Source organism: Apteryx mantelli, chromosome 1 (assembly GCF_036417845.1).
Source record: "Apteryx mantelli isolate bAptMan1 chromosome 1, bAptMan1.hap1, whole genome shotgun sequence".
Taxonomy (NCBI): domain Eukaryota; kingdom Metazoa; phylum Chordata; class Aves; order Apterygiformes; family Apterygidae; genus Apteryx; species Apteryx mantelli.
In genome coordinates, this window is record NC_089978.1 from 221,457,165 (window position 1) to 221,477,776 (window position 20,612).

The 20,612-nt window shown below is 66.1% G+C and overlaps 2 protein-coding genes across 7 annotated transcripts; both read right to left on the reverse strand.

The window, feature by feature from the left end:
* Positions 1-1,395: 1,395 nt before the first annotated feature.
* Positions 1,396-7,080, reverse strand: SMO (smoothened, frizzled class receptor). Its single transcript, XM_067317602.1, has 12 exons — positions 6,825-7,080; positions 5,483-5,688; positions 4,834-5,043; positions 4,349-4,521; positions 3,955-4,174; positions 3,647-3,770; positions 3,400-3,492; positions 3,122-3,230; positions 2,575-2,760; positions 2,131-2,279; positions 1,892-2,026; positions 1,396-1,801 (listed from the first exon to the last, which is right to left on the reverse strand). Exons 1-12 carry the CDS (start codon positions 7,063-7,065, stop codon positions 1,458-1,460), a joined length of 2,190 nt encoding a protein of 729 aa, XP_067173703.1. The 5' UTR covers positions 7,066-7,080; the 3' UTR covers positions 1,396-1,457.
* Positions 7,081-9,997: 2,917 nt separating this feature from the next.
* On the reverse strand, positions 9,998-20,249 carry TSPAN33 (tetraspanin 33). Of its 6 annotated transcripts, none has more exons than XM_067317597.1 (8): positions 19,918-20,249; positions 13,890-13,947; positions 13,624-13,751; positions 12,893-12,967; positions 12,550-12,645; positions 11,973-12,096; positions 11,593-11,727; positions 9,998-11,138 (listed from the first exon to the last, which is right to left on the reverse strand). In XM_067317597.1, exons 1-8 carry the CDS (start codon positions 20,020-20,022, stop codon positions 10,693-10,695), a joined length of 1,167 nt encoding a protein of 388 aa, XP_067173698.1. In that variant the 5' UTR covers positions 20,023-20,249; the 3' UTR covers positions 9,998-10,692. The 6 variants fall into 6 exon arrangements, with proteins under 6 accessions (XP_067173698.1, XP_067173697.1, XP_067173699.1 ...); XM_067317596.1 differs by having other exon boundaries at positions 11,593-11,754; XM_067317598.1 differs by lacking the exon at positions 19,918-20,249 and adding an exon at positions 14,839-15,330 and having other exon boundaries at positions 11,593-11,754.
* Positions 20,250-20,612: the final 363 nt, after the last annotated feature.

The window sequence follows — 20,612 nt, forward strand, 5'->3', positions numbered from 1 at the left end:
CAGGGGAGCACGTGACGCACAGGATGCACGGGAGCGTGCGATGTACAGGATGCACAGAAGCACAGGATGCACGGGATGCATGGGAACATGTGAGGCACGGGAAGCAGGCAAGCGTGCGATGCACAGGAGCACATGACGCACAGGATGCATGGGAGCACGGGATGCACGGGAGCACGCGACACATGGGAACACACGACACCGGCCCCGGAGCAAGTCCCACATTGCCGCTGCGGCTCCGTCTGGCAGTTCCTGCCGCGGTGTGGGAAGGCGTCGAGCTGGAGCCAGAGGCCTCTTCCCAGCAAAATAAAAATAACAATAATAAAAAAGAAAAGGGTCTTTTCTGGCTGCCGCCGTGCAGCCATGCAAACACCCCCCGGTGCCCGGCGGGACCCCGGCACCCTCCCGGCCGGCTGCACCCCGAGCGGGTGCCGGGAGCCGGGGGATGCCTGGGCCCAGGGTGCCACCTGCTGGCAAGCGGCCCCCAGCCCCCCCCCAGCCCCCCCCAGCCCCCCCCGGCTCCATCCTGCCCCAGCAGCCGGGACCCCCCCCCCGGCCTTCGCCCTCGCCGGCAGCTCTTTCCAGGCGGGAATTGCCGCTGGAGCTCTCGCGGCGCCTCCCCTGCCGCAAAGAGCCCGGAGCGGCCGCGACGGGAACTCGGAAAATTTAATACTGATACAGGAGGGTTTTCTCTTACACTGCACCGTGGCCCCGGGGAGGGCACCGGGGGGCCCGGAAGGATTTAACAAACACGGGAATAACGGACAACTACAGAAGGCGCCGGCAGGGACAGGGATCCGCCTACACGGGGGCTCCGCTGCGGGGCTGTAACGTGGGGTTTTCTTTTATTTTTTTCCCTAAAAAACCCTCGGCTGGGGGCGGCGGTGCTCCCGCAGCGGGGTCTCCACCGGGCCGGAGCGGGGAGCTGGAAGGCACTTGGGGACCACCGGGACGGTGGGATGCGGGAGCAGCGTCGCAGCACCCGGCGGGCGCGGGAATGGGGCCGGGAACAGCCGCGCCGCCTCGGCGTAGGACGCGGAAGATTAAAAAAAAGGACCGATAAAAGGCTACGGGCGCAAGGAGGCGGAAGCTCTACGGACCATCTAGCCGTGGGGAGGGCAGCGGCCGCCCGCTCCCAGCCCCTTTCCCGCGGGAAGCGGCCCCGGGAAGCTCAGCGCATCTACCCTAACCTAAACGTGCCGCCTCCGAGCCGGCCGGGGGGGGGGGGGATGCGGGGCCCCTCCGAGGTGTCCGACGGCGAGCGGCGCCTCCTCCGCCGCCGAGCATCGTCCCGGCTCCGAGTTCAAATCCCGGGAGCAACCGCTGAGATGCCGTCCTCCGGAGGGGAAAAGTTGTCCTCCGGGGGGGGGAAAAGCTGGCGGTGCCAGGGATGGGGCCAAGCCGGCCGCGATCCCCGCTCCGGCCATGGTCCCCGCTCCGGCTGCTCCGTCTTTCCGGCTCTAAAAGTCCGAGTCAGCATCCAGCAGCTCGGCGTCCACCAGGTTGGTGCGGGAGTGGATGGGGGCCAAGGTGGCCCGGCGGCCCGGAGTCCTCGGTGCCAGGGGGGCGCCGGCGGGACGGAAGGGATCTCCGGGCAGGCGGAGCGGCGGGAAGGCGCCGGGGAGGGCCCAGGCGTCCCCGGCGGGACACCAGGGCTCCCGGGGGCCGGCGGCTCCGGGCAGCGGCGGCAGCTCCGGGCAAACCTCCTTCTTCTTCTTCTTCCTCCGCTTCTTCCTGCGGCCGCCGCGCTTGGCCGGGACATCGGCCTCCGGCGCCCACGGCTCAGCCCGTTCCTCCGGCGGCGCTGCGGGAGCGCGAGACGGGGCCGTGAGAGCCGGCCGGGAAGCCCATCCCAGCCCCGCTCCCCCCCATCCCCACCGGCCGCGGGACTTGCCAGGAGTCGCCACGGGCGTCACCGAGACGTCCTGGGGCAGGATGGCCCCTCGGCGGGCCACCATCCTGGTGACGTGCCGAGCCCACGCCGAGGACGCGTCGGCCGACGGCTCGTTGACGTCGAAGGCCAGCCCGGCTGCAAGGACACGTTGGGGGGGGGGGGGGGGGGGGCTCCGTCAGGAGGACGGCACGGAAGGGGCCCAGGCGTCCGGCTGCCGCCCTGCCCGCCGGGGGACGTACCCACGGGGCCGTCGTGCGAGACGGTGTGCATGCTGAAGGAGAGCTCCTGGGCCGGGTCGCGCAGCAGCTCCTTGCGCTTGGAGAAGGCCTTGGCGATCATCTTGCTCTTCTTAATCCTCTTGGGCTGGTCGTCGCTCTGCCCCGTCAGCCTGGGGGCACGGCGGGCTCAGGGGGCCGCGGGGTGGCCCGGCCCGGCCCCGCCGAGGGGGACACCCAAGGGTTGGAGACGGGGTTGGATGGGTCCCCTCCCCGGGGATGGTGGTGCCGCGCAAAGACGACGCGGGGTGCTCACGACCGCTCCTGCTCCCGTCCCCCCCGGAAAACCGCAATCCGCCGAGACCCCGCAGCTCGTCGCACTGATGGGCAAAGGCTTCCTCAACTTCTCATGGACCTGGGAGAAGCAGGAAGGGCCACGCGGACCAGGGGGCCGCTCCGGGGTCTCACCTGCACCAGGTGCGCTTCCAGATGAGCAGGGTGGCCTTGGTCCACACCCAGGTGCTCATGGAGACGCCGGTGCCGAACATGGCGAAGAGGTTGATCTTCTCCACCAGCAGGCTGGGCCGGTTCTTGATCTCGCAGTCCGGGATGGGCTTGTTGGTCTGCGTGGCGATGGTCACGTTGGCCTCGCACCTGCACGAGCCCAACAGACACCGGCCGTGAGCTTCGAGGGACCCGGTGGGACCGGCCAAAGCCCGGCGACGGCGCTGAGCCCCCCCCCCCAGCCCCGTGGGGCACCGGCGCGATGGGGACGCCGGGGCTCTCTGCAAGCCCCATGGCCACGTTCAGCTGAGCACGAGGAGCTGTCACTCCTGGGATGCCACCAGCACCGCAGGAGACCCCCAGCGCCCCGGGGCAGGACCACCCAGGGCTTCCGCGGCTGCCGGTCCCGCGAGGGTCCACATCTCCTAGCACCGACCAAGGAGCTCAGCCGGCGGCCGTGTCCCCCTCCCGCCCTGCCCGCGGGGCCGGGCCACGTCCCCGTCCCACTCACAGGACGTATTCCCGGAAGCTGCGCTCCCACTCCGCCTGGTTGAAGAAGTCGTAGAAGTGGCACCCAAAAGTGATGAAGACGAAGCCGAAGGCCAAGAAGCCGAAGATGCCTGGAAGAGAAGCGTAAGAGGGGCCCCCGGGTCCCAGCATGTCACTGCTTTAACGAGCTCCCCATCGATGGTGGGACGGACCCGGCTCCCCATCGATGGTGGGACAGACCCGGGTCCCCATCGATGGTGGGACGCAGACGCTGCCCCGAGCCCGGCGCGTGCCGCTTACCCAGCCGCAGCATGGTCTCGTTGATCTTGCTGGCCGCCTTCTCGCTCAGCAGGCCGGGGTGGTTGCTTTTGATGGAGAAGAGAGTCATGACCCCTGCGGCAGAGGGACAAGGATGTCAGATGGGGGGACACCAAGGACAGGCGTCCCCAGCTCCACGAGGGGGGTCGTGAAGCACCACGGTCTCCACCTGCAGTGGAGGAGCCCAAACCGGAGTCCAGCCGGGTCCCCATCCCACCTCCACACCTACCCCGGATGAGGAAGTAGCCCCCCACGATGAGGACCAGCCCGATGGGCGCCAGGACGAAGCCGGCCCGGTAGCGGTAGTTCTTGTACCCCACGAAGCAGATGCCGCTGACGGAGTCGCCGTCCACCTGGCAGAGACGGGGTGGTCAACCGGCCCCATCCACCTCCCCGCTCACGCCGCACCCCGGAGCCAGGGGGACCGGCAAAGCCCGGGACCCATCCGCGGCTGCGGTGCCAGATTAGGGCAGGGGGGCCTGGGGGACGGTCTCCGCGCCGAGCAGCCGGGCAGACACGGGACCGCGGCTCCGTTACCTGGGCCACGGCCAGGATGGCCACGGTGAGGACGAAGGGGATGGACCAGGTGATGAGGTGGAAGTAGGAGGTCTTGCCCACCAGCGGCTGGTAGGTGGTGCCCAGCGCCTTGAAGGAGGTGTGCCAGGCGTAGGTGAGCATGACGAACCAGATGACGCCGGACATGAGTGAGTAGTAGACGATGACGAAGATGATGACGCAGGAGAGCGTCTCGTTGGAGCTGCGGGGGGAGGCGAGACGGGGTCTCTCCCAGCTCCAAAAGCCGATCGCCCTCAGCGCGCCCACGACGGGCGTCGCAGCTCCCAGAGCATCCCAAGACCCCCCCCCCCCAGGGACACCAGGCCAGACCCCCGGGCACCCAACGGAGGTGGCCGGCGGTCAAGGCAACACGTACGTGGGCTCCCCCAGCCTCATGGTGCCGTCGGCCCGGCACACGATCTCGTCGCGGGCGCCGTCCATGAACTGCGCCAGCCAGCCGATGCTGCCCACGAAGAAGCAGGCGTTGACGTAGAAGAGGATGACGGCGGGGTAGCGGTTCGAGTTCCTCCAGTCGGCGACGAAGGTGGCCTGGTGTGGGGGGGAATGGGGGGGGGGGGCGGTCGGCACGGGGGGGGAGCTCCGGGCACTGCTCCCGGGACATAGCCCCCTCCGGGACCTGGGGACCACGAGCAGGTCCAGCCCCGTAGCCTTGACCCAAGCCACCGAGGCCACCGCTACGCTGCCAGAGAGGCCGGTGGGAGATAAGGCAGGCAAAAACTGCAGCCGGAGGCAGGCTGTGGAGACGGGATCGCCGGCGGCTCGAGGGTTCGGGAGGAAAACCAAGCCCGCAGCCTCGACAGACAGCACCCAGCTCCCCCGTCCCCGCGGGGCTCGGCTCACCAGGGTGAAGAAGGTGCAGAAGATGGTGATGGAGCTGAAGGCGGCGATGTAGACGTGCATCTCCCGGTGCTCCTTCTCGGTGAAGAGCGGGTTCTGGCACTGGATCCCGCAGCCCTCCACGTCCTCGTACCAGCTCTTGGGGTTGTCCGTCCGCACCAGCGGCGCCTCGCACTGCCCCGAGCTGTTGAACTTGATGTTCTGCACCTCGTTCTGCCGGGAGCAGAGAGAGGGCCACCGGTGAGGAAGAGGAGGATGGATCCCGATCCCGATGGCCATCCTCCCCGCGGACACAGTCTCCAGCCCCTGGGAAAGGGGACGGAGACTCTCCGGGCTGCGGACCCCCGGCTGTTCCACCTCTGCGGGAAGGTTTCCACGCAGCAGAGCCACCACCAGGAGCACGCCTGGGACCCCTTCCCGCAGCCCCGGCTCCTGCGTGCCTCCCGGGCTGGCAGGGAGCAGAACCCATGGGAAACACCGGATCCCCCAGCAAGCCCAGCCTGGAGACGGCACCGGGGTGGGGCTGGTAGCACCCCGGGGACACCAAGGAGGACACGGCCAGGACCCAAGCTGGAGACGCTGGACCGCATCCCCCATCCTGGTGGGAAGGGGGGGAGCAAAGCCCCGGGAGAGGGAGCGGAGGCGTCCTTACCGGGCAGCCCTCGGGGAAGCGATCCGGCGTGCACTTGAGGAAGTCGGGCCAACCCCGCTCGCGCTCCACGATGGTGCAGGGCGCCCGGGTGGCCAGGCACAGCGTCTGGCTCGGCAGCTCCACCTGCCCGTCCTCGCACTTGGGCATGTAGACGGCGCACAGCAGCGGCTGGATGACGTCCCAGCAGCGCGGGGCGTTGCGCAAGCCTGCCGGGGGGGGGGACAGCCGCCGTGAGCCCCTCCGGCAAACCTGCGGAGCGGGGAGACGCCCGGAGCGAAGGAGGTGCTCGACGCCGGTGCCGTCACCCAGGCGGGTGACACCGAAAACGCTCCCGGCGCAGCCGGACCCGATTCCCTGGGGAGGTCCGTGACAGCCCCAAAGCACCGAGCAGCAGCTCCAGCCGGGTCCCCGCTGCTCCGGAGGCAAAGTGGGAGCTGCCCGGCCGCGGTGGCGTGCCAAGCCTTGCCGGGACCTGCCTCTCCGGCTCGGCTTGGCAGCACGGCCTTGCTCCGCGGGAGCCCGCGGGAAGGAGGGAGGGCGCCCAGAGCGGCCCCGGCTCACGGGGCGCCAGCATCCAGCCACGGGTCCCCATTCACCGGCCCCAAATCCGGCGGTTCCCGCGCTGCCACCCCGCAGGCCCCTCCACCGCCTGCGGAGCGGAGCCCCTTCCTGGGCCGTTCCCAAGGAAATCCAGCTCTGGCAACGTCGCAAAACTCATGTCCCAGGCGGGCTGCTGAAACACGCTCGCCCCCGGCCGCCCCACACGCGCGTCACTGCCGTCCTCCTCCGAACCGGCTCCGCGCGCTCCGGGAGAGTTTCCCCGCTTTTCCCGAGGTTTATCGTGGAAACGAGGCGGGACGGGAGGCCCTGGCCGGGCGCCGCAGCCTCCCCCCGTTTCTCGGGAAGCAGCTTTCAGGGTCGCAGCCTGGCACCTCCCGAATTTCCCGGCTGTCTCCAGCGCTCCCGACCTCCTAACGCGCTCCGGCCGACCCTGTACCCCCCTATAGCACCCTCACGGGAAAGCAGCACCTTTCCTAGGCCCCTGCTATACCACCCTCGTTCCCTGCTAGGCCACCCCTGCTATACTGCGCCCAGGCCCAGGCCCAGTCCACGGCTATACAGCTCCCCTGCTATACGGCTCCCAGCCCTGGTCCCAGGCCCCCGCTATAGTGCTCCTCCACTATACTCCCCCCCACCCCCCCCTCACGGGGCCCATCCTCAGCTCCCGGCTCTCTCTTGGCCTTGCCATACTGTCCCCTAACACCCCGGGCTCGGCGCCAGCCCCTCGCTATACAGCTCCCCTGCTATACCGCCCCCCCCCCCCCTTATACCGCGGCCGTACCGGACCAGAGCAGCAGCTTGCCGTGAGCCTCCTCCTGCGAGGCGGAGTCGGCGGCCAGCAGCGTGGAGGTGGCGGCGTAGGGCAGCGCCGAGCCGAGGCAGGCGCCGTAGCGGAGCCGCTCGCAGGGCGCGGGGCGGCGGCAGCGCTCGGGGGCGGCCGAGGCGTTGAGCGGCGCGGCGGGGCAGCGGCGGGCGCCCAGGGCGATGCCCAGCGCCAGCGCCCACAGCCAGCCGGGCGCCATCCCGCCGCCGCCGCCGCTGCCGCCGCTGCTGCCCACAAAGCGCCCCGACGGCGGCTCTAGGGCGGCCGGGCCCCGCCGGCCCCCGCCGCGGCCCCCGCCGCCGCGCCGCCCCCGCCCATGCCCGCGCCGCGGCCCCGGCTCCGGCCCCGGCTCCTGCCCCGGCTCCTGCTCCTGCCCCGGCCCCGGCTCCTGCCCCGGCTCCTGCTCCGGCCCCGGCTCCTGCCCCGGCTCCTGCTCCTGCTCCGACTCCTGCCCCGGCTCCTGCTCCTGCCCCTTTGTTGCGCTCGCCCGGGCCAGGAATGCGGCGCCGCGGGAGGAGCCGCGCGGAGCGGAGCCGAGCGCGCCCGGCCCGGCCCGGAGCGGAGCGGAGCCACCGGCCGCCCCCGCGCCGCCCCCCGCGGAGCCGCGCGGAGCCGAGCGGGGCGGGAGCGGGAGCGGGAGCGGGAGCGGCGCCCGCGGAGCCGCGCCTCGGGCGGGCCGCGCCGCTGGGCAGGGAACGCGCTTTTGGGGGACGGAAGTCGCCGCTCGGGAGAGGGAAGCTGCTTTTTTTTTTTTTTGGAAGGAAGGAAGGAAAGTCGCTTTTTGGGGGGAGAAAAGTTGCTTTTTTGGGGAAAAAGTTACTTTTGGAGGGGGAGAAGGCACTTTTCTGGGGAGAGAATCTGCTTTGGAGGAAGAAAAGTCACTTTTGGGGGGGAAAAACACTTTTGGAAGGGGAAAAGTTACTTTTGGAGGGGGAGAAGGCACTTTTCTGGGGAGAGAAGCTACTTTTTTGGGAGAAAAGTCACTTTTGGGGGGGGAAAAACACTTTTGGAAGGGGAAAAGTTACTTTTGGAGGGGGAGAAGGCACTTTTCTGGGGAGAGAAGCTACTTTTTTGGGAGAAAAGTCACTTTTGGGGGGGGAAAAACACTTTTGGAAGGGGAAAAGTTACTTTTGGAGGGGGAGAAGGCACTTTGGGGGGGAGAGAAGCTGCTTTGGGGAGAGAAAAGTCACTTGGGGGGGAGAAAAGTTGCTTTTCTGGAGGAAAAGGCACTTTGGGGGAAAGAGAAGCTGCTTTGGGGGGAGAAAAGTCACTTTTGGGGGAAAAACTTTTTTGGGGGGGAGAAGTCACTTTTCTGGGGAGAGAAGCTGCTTTTTGGGGAGAAAAGTCACTTTTCAGGGGAGAGAAGTTGCTTTTCTGGAGGAAAAGTCACTTTTGGGGGGAGAGAAGCTGCTTTGGGGGGAGAAAAGTCACTTTTCAGGGGAGAGGAAATGCTTTGGAGGGGAGAAAAGTCACTTTTGGAGGGGGAAAAGTTACTTTTGGGGGAGAGAAGTTGCTTTTCTGGAGGGAAAGTCACTTTGAGGGAAAGAGAAGCTGCTTTAGGTGGAGAGAAGCTGCTTTGGGGGGAGAAAATCACTTTTTGGGGGAGAGAAGCTACTTTTGGGGGAGAAAAGTCACTTTGGGGGAAAGAAGCTGCTTTAGGTGGAGAGAATTTGCTTTTGGGGGAGAAAAGCTGCTTTTCGGGGAGAAAATCACTTTTTAGGGGAGAGAAAAGTCACTTTTGGGGGAGAAAAGCTACTTTTAGGGGAGAAAAGTCACTTTGGGGGAAAGAGAAGCTGCGTTGGGGGGAGAAAAGCTGCTTTTCGGGGAGAAAATCACTTTTGGAGGGGGAAAAAAGTCACTTTTGGGGGGAGAGAAGTCACTTTTCTGGAGAAGTTGCTTTTGGGAGGGGAGAAGTTACTTTTCGGGGGGAGAAGATTTTGGGACTTCACTTTTTGGGGGAGAAGGGTCACTTTTGTGGGTGGGGAGTCACTTTTGAGGGTGGAGAAGCCACTTTTGGGGGGAGAAGACCCTTTGGGGGGAGGGAGAAGTCATTCTTTGGGGGAGAAGCTGCTTTTGGAGGGAGAAGCCGGCGAGCCGGGGCCGCGGGGGCCAAGCCGCAGCTGCTCTCCCCGCCAGCCGGGCGTCCCTGGGGCTTCGCCGCAACCTCAGCCGCGGATCCCGCGCGCCCCGGCGAAACCCTCCCGTAACAAGCACTGCACCCGCGCGTCACTCCCGGCAGCGGCTGGGGGAAAACATAGGCTTGATGTCCTGGGGTTTGGCCTGCGCCAGCCTGGGAAACAGAGCTCGAGTCTAAAAGAGTAACAAAAGCTCCCGGAATGGGGAAGGTTCGGCCTCCTCGAGCGCCGGAGCGCGAGGCCGGGCCCCGCCGCGCCGCTGGGAGCGGGGAATCACTGCTTTTAAAAACACCCAAGGCGGCGAGGGGGCCGCGCTGCTCCGGCGGGACCCCGAGCGGCGCGGGGAGGCGGCGCGCGGCACGGGACCACCCGCGCGCCGCCCCGCTGCCAGCTCCGGCCTCCCGGCATCCCAGCGAGCCGAGCCGAGCTGGAAAAAAGGGGGGGGGGAGAGAAAACCCAACAACCCACCCACAGTTTGCGCTCGCTTGGGAAAGCGGCTGGGAAGGCCGGGATGGAGGAAGGGAAGGGGGGAGTGGGGCGCAGCCCCCCCCTCCCCCCTCCGGGACCGATGCCAGCGCTCGGCTTCGCACGCCAGAAGCGGGAAGGTTTTTGTGCAGGCCAGAAGTTTTGCAGGCTCTTCCCAAGCAGCCAGGCCGAGGAGGAGGAGGAGGAGGGAAGGTGGGAGGAGAGCAGGGGCCGCCGTGCCTCCCCCGGCCGCCCCGCGAGCAGCTCGCCGACATTTCCCCGCGCAGCGGATTCTCTGATGGCTGCTACAGGGCTGTGCAGCCCCCTGTTTCAGGGCACTAGCCGACTGCGGGGGGGGGGCAATGCACAGGACTGAGCACCCCCACACCACTGCTCCCCAGGGATTTAGGGCCCACATCCCACCCCCCAGTTCGCTCCAGCCCCCCCCCAGCTGTGGCACAGCTCTGCCTCCCACCCCACCGGCCCCCACCCCGCCACGGCAGAGATCACGCAGCGCCTCCAGCGCCGTCTCTCTTTATTCTCTGTGGAAGCAAAGGGAAATAGCCGGGTCGAGTTAACGACCTGGATGAGCACAGGACCCGCGGTACTTACAGGCATCAGCCCCGGAGAGAGGGGGACGCGGCCTCGAGCCCTCCGGCCACAGGCGTCTCCCCTACACCGAGTACACAGCTGCCTGCTTCAGAGGCAACCTGCGCTGCCAGGTCCCTGGGGACAGACAGACGGACGGACTCCGGGTTGCGCACAGGAACAGGTCACCGGAGACGCTCGATGCCCCCGAACGGGGTGCAGCATTGCGGCGGGGCAGAGGGAGCGCGGGCATCCGACTCTCGCACTGGCTGCTGAAGGCACCGAGGCTGAGGTTGTGCGTTTGGGGCTCACAGCCTGTCCCCAAGGTCCCCCCCGCGTTCCCCGGCCTGGCACAGCAGCCAGCGTGCATGGGGGTCCGGGGGTCCTGCAAATCCCCCCTCAGCTCTTCCTGCAGATCCAGGGTTTCCTGGAGGAGGCGATGGAGAAACCGCAACCCTCCCCGTGAGACCCACGGCATCACCTGCAAGGCAACGCTGCTCCTCCCCGGGGACCTGCCCCATCGCTGCTCACCCCCACATCTCCAATTAATTTGGGGGTCCGGAGCCTCCGCTCAGAGGCGGAGGAACATCTCACATCGCAGTGGAGCTGAAGCGCGTTTCACCCCGGCCCAGCACACGTCACGGACAAACCCCACTCTCAGCCCCCTCGGCAGCGGCTGCGGCATCTCCGTGCGCTCGCCGGGAAGCCTGGAAACAAATCGCTCCAACGCGGGGCTGCTTTAAAGAAAATAACCCCAAGCAAAGTGATTCCCAAGGTCCAAGAGTCGCTGGTGGAGGAGGCCACTGTCCCGTCCCCGGCAAGAGGGGACGCGCAAAGGTTTGACCCGGCTCCAGGAGATGATGCCCCTCTCCGGAGGGCAAAGCCAGCAGCTGCCAGGAAGGTGGGTCTGCTCTTCGCCCAAGGATGTCCAGGGGGCACAGGAAGCCTCGGCGCCCCACGGAAGCGCTGGCCTCGCGGGGGCTCAGTACCAGGGGTCTGCCCGGTGCTGCTGATTGTAGAGCTGCAGCTTGATCTGGTCTTTGATCTGGTTGACGAGGATCTGAGAGAGCAGGATCCCCACGAGCTGCGAGAGAGGAGAGGGCGCCGAGTGCCGCGGCCCATCCGGGGCCAAGGGACACCCTCCTCACCCACGGCATCATCCGCTACCGTGCTTCTGAGCGGCTCGCGCGGCCCGCACTGAAGACGTGCCCTCTATTTGCACACCTCCAATCCCACCCGAGCTCCTCACCCACCAGCCCCAACTCCCTCCCTGCCCTCGTCTCGGGGAGGCGATTAGACGCATCGTTAGGAAAACTCCCAAAGCCGCGTCGAGCGGGGCAGGGGGACCCCAGGGCAGCTGCGGGATGGCCCCTTCTCTCCCCACCAGACCCCAGGGATGCACCAAGTGACCATGGGGAAGGTGGAGGAGAAGCCAGGCGCTGCCCCACAAACGCGCCAGGTGGCAAACCCGGCCGCGGAGCGGGCTGGGCCCGCAGTGACGCCTGGGGTGGGCTGCGGGGAGCGGGGCGCCCCGGTACCTGGGGGATGGCCAGGCCCAGAGCGATGCCCCCCAGCAGGAAGAGGTTGCTGTGGATCCAGTTGACCAGCTTGTCGATGCAGCCGTTGGTGTAGATGAATTCGCTGGCCTCCAGGTAGTTCATGGCCTGCATGCCCTGGCCACACATGGTGTTGATGACAGCCTGGGAGGAGACACGGGACACGGAGGCGCTGGGGACACGACGCCCCTCGTCCACGTCCCCTCCGCGCCAGCCCGGTGTCTCCCCTGTGCCACCCCCATCCCTCCAGCTCCGGGATCCCCAAAGAGCCCCAGCCCCTTCCCAGGGCCGGGCAGGGCTCTCCCGCTTGCAATCCCAAAGGGATCGGCCGGGGCCAGCGCGGTGCCCGAAGACGCTCTCACCTCGTCGGCGGCTTGGAGGCAGCAGGAGAAAGGCACCGAGCACCGCTCGCGGCTGGGGTTGTCGGCGGTGCAGTTGAAGTACATGTTCTGGGACCAGTCCTTGTAGGAGACCCCCCCGCAGCAGCTGAACTGCGGGGAACGGCGTGGGGCCGCTCAGCGGGGGAACGGCCCCGGCCCGGCCCCTCGTGCAGGAGAAGCCGGGCCCGGCCCGCACGGGGCGAGGGGCGGCCGCAGCGCCCCGATACGCTGCGGGGGACTTCACTGCTCCCAACCCGCCCAACCACCTCCAACCGGCGCCATTAGCTCTCCTTTTCAAGCCAGTTTCCCCAACGACTGTCGGCCCCGGACAGGGCTTCGCTGTTAATATCAAATCCTCTTGGGAAGAGCCACCCGGCATCCTGCATCCCTGGCCCCGGGGACCCTGCGTGCTCCACACAGGCCAGCGGATTGAAAGCACAGGGCGAGAGGTGAGACAGCAAAGAGCTGAGCGGCACGGGACTCCCCGGGCCAACCCACCATCGGGGACGCGTCCCTGTCTGTCGGAGGGGACCCCTGCCCAACGCATCCCCGCACGCACCTCCTTCTGCCCAAAGTCGATGAGGTTCTGCAGGTCCAGGTCATCCCGGTAATGCACGATGGCGCCGTTGATGATCTCGCTCACCTTCCCGCGCGCCTACGAGGTGGGCATGGAGGGACATGAGCCGGGCCGCGTCCCCAGCCCGCAACCCCGGGGCTCAGGCCCATCGTCCCGACTCCAGGCCAAGGAGGTGGCTTCACCCCAGCCCATACAGGGACTGGGCCACACAACCGTGCCCACGTCCCTGAACGGGAGCGGGCAGATGCGACGGAGCCATCCCCCCCCCACCCCAGCTCATCCCGCGTCACTGCTGCTCCCTGCCGCCGGCCCGCCCCGACTGTACCTTGTCGGAGAAGACGAAGCCCAACACGCCAGCTGCCAGCTGCAGGAGGAAGACCACGGTCAGGCAGATGGAGAACTGCAGGCAGGAGGAAGGCATCAGCAGGTGTCTCTGGGAGAGATGCTAATGCGCCGTGTGGCGAAGAGCTGGGGCACCCTGGTGCTCATGGGGAGGGCGATCCGGGCACGTTCCCACCCCCAGGACGGCTGCAAAAGGGGCTGGGAACGACCAGCACCGCGCATGCCCGGCACAGCCATGCGGGATGGTTTGGGAACCCTGGAAGGGCAGGTGAGGCTGTTTGCAGAGCACCGGAGGAAAGGGACAGGTCTCCCCCAGGATCAGGGCTCAGGGTGGAAATTCTCCTTCTCTGGACGCTGCCTGCATCCATGCCGGCCAGGGTGCACGGAGCAGGAGGCGGCTGCTGCAGGCAGCTCTCTCCAACAGCGACCTCCAGGCACAAATGCACTCGGAGAACCAGCTGGAAGGGGTGACAAACTCTGCTTGGAGCGAGCACAGACCGGTCACCTCTGCCGGGGGACAGCATCTTCCCCAGGGCAGCGCGGGGACGGGGTGCAGCTCTAAGCATAAGCCTCCCACCCCCAGGAGCCACACTGGGGTCAGGGACAGGCACTCGGGGACCAGCCACAAGGGATGGGGGAGACACGGCAGCCGGCAGGACCCCGGATCTGCCATCGCTGGTGGCAGAAACCCCGGCGGCGTCCCCGCGCGCTCACCGTCTGCAGCAGGCAGATGTTCTCCCGCAAGGAGCCGATGCAGCCGCAGAAGGTGATGAGGAACATGAGGACGCCGACCACGATGAGCAGGATGGCGGGGTCCACGGCCAGGCAGGCCATCGCCGCCTCTGCCAGGGGAGAGCTGTGAGCAGGCGCCCTTGACCGCGGCCACCTCCTTGCTGGGGACCTCCGTCCCCATTGCCATGCCGGCCCGGGACAGGCCCCGTTATCCCTCCGCCACCCCCTGCGCGGCCCCTCGGGCTCACCTGCGTGTTTCAGCAGCCGGGCGTAGACCCCCACCGCCACCATCACCATTGAGATCATCTGCGGGGCAGGACAAACGAGGGGATGTCACCCGCCAGGCAGTGCCGCTGTCCCGCACGTCGGCCACCCCACCAGCCCTCCTCCACTAGAGATGGCTGGAGCCAGGGGTCGAGCGTGTCAGACACAAGAAACCTCCCCCCAAAAATGCCGATTTCAACAACAACAACGACCACCCAACAAAACAGAGCCTTTGAGGAGACCGGTGCTTTCTGCTGGGGGAAAAAAAGAAAAGATGTTCTGGTTCCTTTGTATGAGGTTTTGGAGGGCAAAAAGGTCAGTTTATAGGACAACAGGCTAAAACAAGCAAAACCATCTCCCCCAAACGAGCAGAGGACGAAGAGGGGACGTTTTGCGGCTGAGCAGTACTTTGAGCACGGAGTGGAGCAGCGCCGGCCCCACTTCGCCATCCTCCCCCCAGCCCCAGGTCGAAACCTGCTCCCGTCCCCGAGGCCTCTCAGAGCTGCCGTCAGCCACCCTGAGCACCTCAAGCGATTTCTGCATGACAGCGGGGTGCAGGGGTAAAAACCCAGGGGCCCGGGCTGGGCGGCCTCACCATGGCCCCTGAACATCACCAGCTTTAGGGGACCTGCCACGGTCCCCTGCGGGGAATTTCCACCCTCTCTGCAGGGAGCTGGCCTGCACCACTGTGAGACCACTCTCGATTACCCTTGAAAGGTCCACGGCATTTGGGAAAGGCTCCCGAGGACTGGAAGAGAGCAACTGCCACCCTTGTCATCAAGGAGAGCGAGGAGGGGGATCCAGCCTCACCTCAGTCCCCAGGAAGGTGATGGGGCAACTAACCCTGGATACCACGTCCGGACACGTGAAGGACAGGAAGGCGACTGGGAGCAGTCAGTGGGGATTTACCAAGGGAAATAACGCTCAACCAACCTGACAGCCTTCTACGGCGAGATGACGGGCTTGGTGGACGAGGGGAGAGCAGTGGATGTTGTTTACCTTGACTTCAGGAAGGCTTTTGGCACTGTCTCCTGTAACGCCCTCCCAGACACGCTGCCGAAGTGGGGGCTAGATGAGCGGTCAGTGAGGTGGACTGCAAACTGGCTGAACCGCCAGACTCGGAGGGTTGGGATCAGCAGCACGAAGTCCAGCTGGAGACCAGTCACTACTGGTATTCCCAAGGGGCTGATACTGGGGCCAACTCTGTTAACAACTTCATTAATGAGGATGGGACCGAATGGCTCCTCAGCGAGTTTACAGAAGGCACAGAACTGGGAGGAGTGGCTGATACACCAGACGGCTGTGCTGCCGTTCGGAGGGACCTTGACAGGCTGGAGAGACGGGCACAGGGAACCTCATGAACTTCAACACAGAGAAGGGTCAAGTCCTGCCCCTTGGGGAGGAAAAACCCCAGGCACCAGGACAGGCTGGGAGCCAACCAGCTGCCGGAGAGCAGCTCTGCGGAGAAGGACCTGGGAGTGCTGGTGGACACCAAGCTGAACACGGGCCAGCAATGCGCCCTTGTGGTGAAGAAGGCCAACGGCACCCTGGGTTGCATTAGGCAAAGAGCTATCAGCAGGCGGAGAGAGAGGTGATCCTTCCCCTCAACTCAGCCCTGGTGAGGCCTCACCTGGAGTGCTGGGTCAAGGTCTGGGCTCCCCAGGACAAGAGAGACATGGAGCTACCTGCTGGAGCAAGTCCAGCAAAGGGCCACAAAGATGAAGCACCTCTCATACAAGGAGAGGCTGAGAGAGCTGGGACTGTTCAGCCTGGAGAAGAGAAGGCTCAAGGGGATCCTACCAACGTTTATAAATATCTGAAGGGAGGGTGTGAAGAGGACGGGGCCAGACTCTTCTCAGTGGCACCCACTGACAGGACGAGAGGCAACGGGCACAAACTGGAACACAGGAAATTTCACTTGAACACAAGAAAACGCTTCTTCACTGTGAGGGTGTCAGAGCCCTGGAGCAGGTTTTCCAGAGAGGTTGTGGACTCTCCATCCTTGGAGATATTTAAAACCCCACTGGACAGGGTCCTGGGCAGCCTGCTCTGGGTGACCCTGCTGGAGCAGGGGATTGGACCAGATGATCTCCAGAGGTCCCTGCCAACCCCAACTGTGAACCCAAGCTGAGGGAGGTTGAACAGAGGGGGGAAAACCTGAGTTAGAGCATCTGCATCTGCCCTTGCTGGAGCAGGTCCTGCTGGGGGGACACACACAGTGGTGCAGCAGAGCCAGGGCAGGGCTGGGGATGAACCTCCTCTCCGCTTGCTGGGGCAGGACAGCAGCTCCAGGTTCCTGGCCAGGACCCAACGGTGAGCGAGCCAGTTCACAGGTGTCGGGGACAGGTCGGAGAAGTGGGGACAACGCAGGGAACATTGTCCTGTTTCGGTAGTAGGCACGAGCCACCCACAGCTCTAGGCTCTCCCGCACACCCGGGCGCTCACAACCACCCCGAATCACAGGCGGGTTAACCGGCACCCCAGGCACACAGGGGATTTGTCACCCCAAGAAGGACGGTTTGAAAGCACTGGATTTCTTGGGCCCGCTCCCGCGCCATGCCCCAGCTCAGCTGGTGGCAGCTCCCTCACAGGACACACACACCACCCCATTTCAACCAAAACAGGCAGCGGGCGACTGCTCCTGCGTCACGTCCCAGCACCGAGCACGCTGGGCGACGGCGGGGGTAGAGCAACCACCGAGCCGACGCACGCAAACTCTGATCGCCCCCACACACATCTGGCCGGGATGCGGCCACGCGTGTCCCAGCGGGGCCGGGGACCAGGCCTTGGTCCCCACCGCACCCTGCTGTTCTGGGTGCTGGGGTGGATGGAGGATCCTCACCCCAAAAAAGGCTCTTGGGGAAGCAACAAGTGTCCTGCAGGACTAAAGAAAAAGAAAAGCGAAAATCCGAGCAGTGAGGCAGCCCTGAACATCCCCCGCCACCACAGTCGCTGTGAGACACCCCAAGGAGGGACAAATTTGGAGAATCAGCGCGGGGGGAAAGAGAAGTAGCAGAAGATGAACAGGGAAGGAAAGCGGAGGAGAAGGAAACCCAACCGGGCGAGTCAGGGCTTTCGAAAAGGAAGCAGAAGCGAGCCGGGCCGCGCGAGGCAGAAGGGGAGGTTTGCAGGGAGGCAGAGGCAGTCGCAGCCCCGGCGGGCTGCGGCGCGCTTTGGGCAGCGCGGAGACCCCGCTTTCTGCTTCAGAGGGACGCTGCCCAGACGAGGTGCTTCAGAGCCTCCCCTGCACTGCCGGGTCTTTACAAAGTCCCCAGAACTTCAGCATTTTTCGTATTAAAAGCCCAGTTCGCGTCACCAGATGCCTTTCACGCCCGTGTGTAGGTGTGGGGGAAGCTTAAGCTATCAGACTTCACTGACCGCAGCGCTCTCATCTCCAGCGTTGGGGCAGGTCAGACGCAGGATGAGGTTTCACCTCTTGGCGCTCCTCCAGAGAAGCGGGCGCTGGGCTGATCATCACCAGCACCCCGGCTGCACGAGGTGCGGAGTGGACACCCACCCGCCCCGTTTGGTCTGTTCAAAGCGCCACACAAAAGAATAAATAAAATAAAAAAAAGCAAACAGCTCTGCCTTAGGACCTGATACTTGGAAAAGCCCATGTTTGGGACGTTAGAGACCCTCCCGGGCAGGCTTAGCCCACGGTTTCCCAGGGGATGCTGCGCCCCTCGGGCCAGTCTCCGGCAGGGGATTTCGGGCACCAAGAGCCGCGTTGATGGCTGAACCGGCGGCTCTGTGTTTCCTCATTGCAGCTCTCCGAGGGGTCCGGAGCAGGCCCTCCCAGCAGGCATCCTGCTCTAGAGGGGAAATCATGGCACAGCATCCCTCTCCGGACACAAGCCGGCCTCCTTCCGCCCACAGATCTCATTGCAGCGACAAGGTGAGGACGTCATGCCCGCAGTGCTGGGCCGGGCCAGGCCGTTTCTCCCAGGGCGACTCCTGGCCTCTGCCCTGAGCTCATTACAGCCGGGCTCAGCACGGGCGCTGCTCCGGGGCTATTACAGCGCCGTAATCTGCGTCCCGAGGCTGCGGCGTGCCCTTCCCGCAGGGCTGCTGGAGGTGCCGTAATGCAATTAGCCGCACAGCAGGGACCAGAGCCAAGGGCTTTCTCATCCATTCGGCAGAGATCACCGACTCATAGCTCGGGGCCAGGGAGCTGCTCACGCCAGCTGAGAAGAGAGAAGTCGTTACGTGCCACAGCCCTGCTGCAGCGGCCAGTCCCGCCTCGGCTAACCCAGACACGTGGCAGGAAAGTCCCAGGCCTTCTCCAACCCGCCACGCCGCTCCGGGGACCTCACCTTCCCTCTCTTATCTTTGCCTTTTGCTATAGCAGGGCAAGGACTGCTGCGCGCCTTCCCATTTTTTTCCCTCCTCCCGATACAAGAAAAAGAGAGAAGAGATCGAGCCAACAACTTAACGCACAAGATGTGCCGCGCAGGGAAGTGCCCGGCCGACAATGCGATAACGCATCTGGCCGTGGCTGCGTGCGCAGAGCCGTGCAGCGAGATGTGCCACGCGCCCACCGGTCCAGGCTTCATCCTGCCCCTTCCTTACGCGTCGCCGCTCCGAACGGATCGGCCGGGCGCTCTGCTTCCAGCATCCTAGCTCACTGGTGGGTCTCTAAACTCTGCCTAACTCCAGGGCCGGCTGGTGCAAACACCCTACCCCGTGCACCAGGCCACGAGGGAAATGCCGGCACGCCGCTCCCGTGGTACCTCCGGCCACGTCCGAGAAGCTGGCGGCGCCCGCGGGGAGCTCTCGAGACACACCCCAGGGAAAGTCGCTTGGAAAGGCCAACAGGCGCTCGAGAACCCATTTCCTGAACCTGCAGATCAACGCAGGGAGCAAACAAACCGTAAAGTGCCGACCGCTGCCGGCACCCAGCAGCTCCGGTCCTGCAGGACAGCCTGGAGCAGCGTTTCCGACCCCCGTGGCCCGGGGACCTGCCGCGTCCCTGGGACGCGTAGAAAACGAGACTAGACGGCCACGCAACGGCAAAGTGACCACGATCTGCTCGGCGCAGGGGACCGAAGACCTTTTGAACTCCACCGTGCCGCTGTCACGCGCGTTTCGGGAAGAACGGTCGCGCTTCCCTTTACATGGCCGTTTTGCTGGTTTTGAGGGCGGTTCAGCACGGTGAGGACGTGCTCTGCTACTTTTTTGGGCTCCCACGATGTCTCACGAGCCCGGGGGGCAAGCGGCACCCCTCTGCCCCGGCCAGCCCCACGCTGCTGGCGAGGGGGGACAGCGCCGGGGTGCGGGGACCCCGCTGGGGCGAGCCAGGGCTGGGACCATCCCGAGCGGGGTGCCGGTGTTCCCGGGGCTCCCAGCCCCAGGGTGCTGCACCCCTTTTGGGGGGGGCCCCCCCCAGACCAGGGGAGCAGAGCAGGGCCACAGGTACCCCAAAAGCAGGGTTTGGGGGGGGGGATAGCTGGGAAGGTAGCAGGCTTTGGGCAGGGGGACAACCACTGCAGGGGACACCCTTGGGGCTGTGCACAGCTGCCCTGGGTGCCCCGGGGTGGGGGACCCCAAACCCCCAGGATGGGGGGGGCCCCCCAGCAAGCCCCATAGGGACAGGGGAGCACCCCAAACCCCCAGATCACAGATGGGTCTCTGTGAGCCCCCATGATATAGGGGGGCCCCGGACCCCCTGGAACAGGGAGAGGCCCAGTGAGCCCCAGAGGGACAGGGGAGCCGCAAGGCAGGGTGGTGCCTCAGACCCCCAAATCATGGGGGGGGGCCCAGACCCCCCCCGCAGGACAAGGGAAGCCCCCAGGGTCAGGGGCCCCCCGTGAACCCCCCCCAAGGGCAGAGGGGGGTCCCAGACCCCGGACCATGGGGAGCCCCTGAGGTCGGGGGTCCCCGTGAGCCCCCATGGGATGGGGGGGGCCCAGACCCCCCGGGACAGGGGAGCCCCCAGGCTCGGGGGCCCCCCCCCGTGTCCCCCCCCCCCTTCCCAGGGACGGGGGGGGGGGTCCCGGCCCCGCTGTCACTCACCCAGAAGAGCATGTTGAAGAAGAAGAGCACGTACTTCACCAGCGGGCTCACGAAGGAGAAATCGTCCCCGTGGGGCACCACGGCGCCCGCCGCCCGCCTCGCCATGGCCCCGCACCGGCCCGCGCTCAGCCCAACCGGACAGAACCGGACCGGGCCGGGCTCAACCGAACCCCAACGAGCTCAACCCAACCAAACCAGGCCGGGCTCGACCGAACCGGGTCGAGCTGGACCCCACCGGGCTGAACCGGACCCAACCGGGTCGCGTCGCGTCGGGTGCCGGTCACGGCGGCGCCGCCGGAGCCATCGCGGCGCGGCCGAACCCGCTCCCCGGCGGCGAGCGCGAGCGGAGCAGCGTCCCGCCCCTTTGCCTTCGCCGCCCGCTCATTGGCCCGCCTTAGGCTCGCGGCCTTCTCCATTGGCTGCCCGCCCCCGCCACTCAGCTCCGGCTTGTTTCCCCCTCGGAATGTTGTGTATCGCCGCAGCACCTGTTCGCAGCGCCCCGCCGCTCTTAAAGGGCCAGCGGCCCCGGGCGCCCCCCCCCCCCCCAGGCTCTTAAAGGGCCAGCGCCCCCGCGCGCCCCCTCCCCGGGCGCTCTTAAAGGGCCAGCGCCCCCGAGTGCTCCCTCCCCGGGCGCTCTTAAAGGGCCAGCACCCCCGAGTGCCCCCTCCCCGGGCGCTCTTAAAGGGCCAGCGACC